The following is a 2,885-nucleotide window of genomic DNA, read 5'->3' as shown; positions in this document are numbered from 1 at the left end:
GCGAAGGGGCGCTCGCCCGTGTGCCGGCTCCGGTGGGCAGCCAGCCCCGACTGCACGGCGAAGGCCTCCCCGCACTGGCCGCAGCGGTAGGGGCGCTCGCCTGTGTGCAGGCGCCGATGCTTGGCCAGCGAGGAGCTCTGGGAGAAGGCGCGGCCGCAGTGCCCGCAGCGGTAGGGGCGCTCGCCCGTGTGCAGGCGCCGGTGCCGCTGCAGGGTGGAGCTGGCGCGGAAGCTGCGCCCACACACGGAGCAGTCGTAGGGCTTCTCGCCCGTGTGGGTGCGCCGGTGCGCCAGGAAGTTGGAGCTGGCGCTGAAGGCCCGGCCGCAGTCGGGGCAGACGTAGGGCCGCTCGCCTGTGTGGATCCGCAGGTGCTGCGTCAGGTGGGAGCTCTGCCCAAAGGCCCGGCCGCACTCAGGGCAGGCGTACTGCCGCCCGGGGGCCGGGGGCCCGGCAGGTCTCGCTGGGGCGCTGATCTCTGGCTGGGGCGCCGGGGCAGAGCTGTGGGGCGTCCCCGCCACCCGGATCGTGGATTCGTTCAGCCCCTCGCCAGCCCCGCAGGGAGCCGGGACAGAGCTGTGGGGCGTCCCCGCTAGCCGAATCGTGGATTCATTCAGCACCGGGGCAGAGCTGTGGGGTGTCCCCGTCTCCCAGATCGTGGATTCGTTCAGCCCCTCGCCGGCCCTGCAGGGAGCCGGGACAGAGCTGTGGGGCGTCCCCGCCAGCTGGATCGTAGATGCGTTCAGCACTGGGGCAGATCTGTGGGGCATCCCTGCTGCCCGGATCGTGGATTCGTTCAGCCCCTCACTTGCCCCACGGGGAGCTGGGGCAGAGCTGCAGGGAGCCGCCCGGATCGTGGATTTGTTCAGTGCTGGGGCAGAGCTGCGGGGTGTCCCCGCCGCCTGGATCGTGGATTCGTTCAGCCCCTCACCAGTCCCATGGGAAGCTGGTGCAGAGCTGTGGGCCGTCCCCGATGCCCGGATCATGGATTCGTTCAGCCCCTCGTCACCTGCCGCGCTGGGAGCCGGGTCTGCGTCTCTCTCCCTAGCAGGGTTTTCCTGCCAGTGCTCACAGGCACCTGGGCTGGGCAGATCACTCTCCTGGGGTCGTCCCGGTACCATCCTGTGTGGCGCCGCTTGCTCGTGCCCTTCCGGCTGGGGATCCCCCTCCTCGGCCTCGCTGGCCGGCCCATGGCCTGTGGGGGAAAGGATCACGGTCAGTATTCTCACGGTGCAGAAAAGCTGCCCCCCCCGGCAGGATTTATTAACCGCTGAGCCGTATTTTCACTCTGACTGGGGGGTTATTGTACAGCCGCAGGGTAACCCAGGACCAGCCGCCCTGCCATGCGCTCTGTACAGCCTCCGCGTCTCCTGACTCTCATTTACTCCCTCCTGAGCTGTTGTTTTCTCCATAGTTCACGGGTTCCCAGGAGAGATAGTTTTACCTTCTTCGGTGAAGCGAAGTTCTCGGCTCGTCCCAGGTCTGTCTGGGAACCCCCGGAGCCCCGTGGGACAGAGAGGGATTCAGACCCGAGCTGCCCCTGCTCGGAAAAGGGAACAAACCAGAAAGCTCAACGCAGGAATTATCCCCTCACCGTGGGGATTCGGGGCCTGGTCGGGGAGGATCCTGAGACAGGAACCCCTGCAGGATTCCACCGCTAACATCTGAACCAGCTCGCTGTGCTGCCTTCCTGAGCCTGCAGACATGGACCCGGGGCCTCTGCTGCTGCTCAGCGCCTCCCAAGAGGGCAAAGTGACCAGAGCAGTTGGTTTCAGAGCTGCCGGCAGGCTGACCCCAGCCAGGCTGGTGTCTCTCGGCTGCGGCTGGGCAAGCTCTGAGCAGCAGCTGAGGCAGTCCCGGGGCAGGGGGTGGGGGCAGAGGGACAGACGGACGTGGTGGTGTAGTCTGGACCCAGCCTGGGCTGTCTGTGGGGCCTGGTCCCAGCGCTTCTAGGCCTGAAAACAGCATCCAGGGACAAAGACAGACAGGACAGAGGTCTCTGGACAGACAGACTCTAAAAGTAGCCAGGAACACACACAAAATGGAGTTTGTAAAATCACGACACGCGCTGGGGCCGGGGCAGCCCCTGGCAGGCCCGTAAAGCCCCTTTTGTTACCGGCCAGGATTTAAAGACCCCAGGAAGCCAGGGGGGAATTTCCGAGCCGGTTTAAGCGACTCCTCACCTGTGCGGGCATCTCTCGGGGTCTCCTCAGCGTCCTGGGGACCCAGGACCCCTGGCTCTGCTCCTCGCTCCATCCGGGAGAGCGCATCCGGCCCAGATATGAGAAATCCTGCTTGGGGCCGGGACAGGCTAGATCAGGGTGTGCAACAAGGCAGGAGAATATCTGCTACAGGGAACGGCCCATGATTTGAACCCAGCCCCGGCCGCTCTGGGGAACAGGGACTGACCCGGGGGGCAGGATACTGGGCGGGATGGGCCTGTAGGGCTGACCCGGGGGGCAGGGAGGGGGCAGGATACCGGGCGGGATGGGCCCGTGGGCCTGACTGGGGGGCAGGGAGGGGAATACCACCCCAGGGGGTACCACAGTCCCTGGGGTCTCACTGTCCCCGCTACAGACACCCAGGATAGGGTGGGGGGATCGGGTGGGGGGGCTCTGGGAAGACCGGGGGGGCTCTGGGGTGTTGGGATCTTAGTCACACCCCTGCCCCATGGCTGGATGGGGGTCAGTGCCCACCCCACTTCCTCCCACCCCTTCCAGCCCTCACCGCAGTCCTGCAGGGTCTGGCGCGGCCCCACGCGCCCTCCCCCCCTTCCCCACTCCTCCCGTCCAGCCCCCCACTCTCCCTCCGGGTGGGGGGGGGGGGCTGACCCCCAGATCTCTCTCTTTAAAGAGAGAGATCTGGGGGTCAGCCCCCCCCCCCCACCC

The 2,885-nt window shown here is 66.7% G+C and overlaps 1 protein-coding gene across 1 annotated transcript; it reads right to left on the bottom strand.

Moving 5' to 3' along the window:
- Positions 1-2: 2 nt before the first annotated feature.
- Positions 3-2,588, bottom strand: LOC116839809 (uncharacterized; the record flags this gene model as incomplete). The annotated part of the gene is made up of 2 exons (XM_075071490.1): positions 2,181-2,588; positions 3-1,192 (listed from the first exon to the last, which is right to left on the bottom strand). Coding segments are annotated over exons 1-2 (1,263 nt in total), but the record flags the coding sequence as incomplete, so codon positions are not given.
- Between the last annotated feature and the right edge of the window lie 297 nt (positions 2,589-2,885).

The sequence above is a fragment of the Chelonoidis abingdonii genome, chromosome 12 (genome assembly GCF_003597395.2).
Source record: "Chelonoidis abingdonii isolate Lonesome George chromosome 12, CheloAbing_2.0, whole genome shotgun sequence".
Taxonomy (NCBI): domain Eukaryota; kingdom Metazoa; phylum Chordata; order Testudines; family Testudinidae; genus Chelonoidis; species Chelonoidis abingdonii.
The sequence above is the reverse complement of the archived record's forward strand: the minus strand, read 5'-3'. Positions and strand labels throughout refer to the sequence as shown.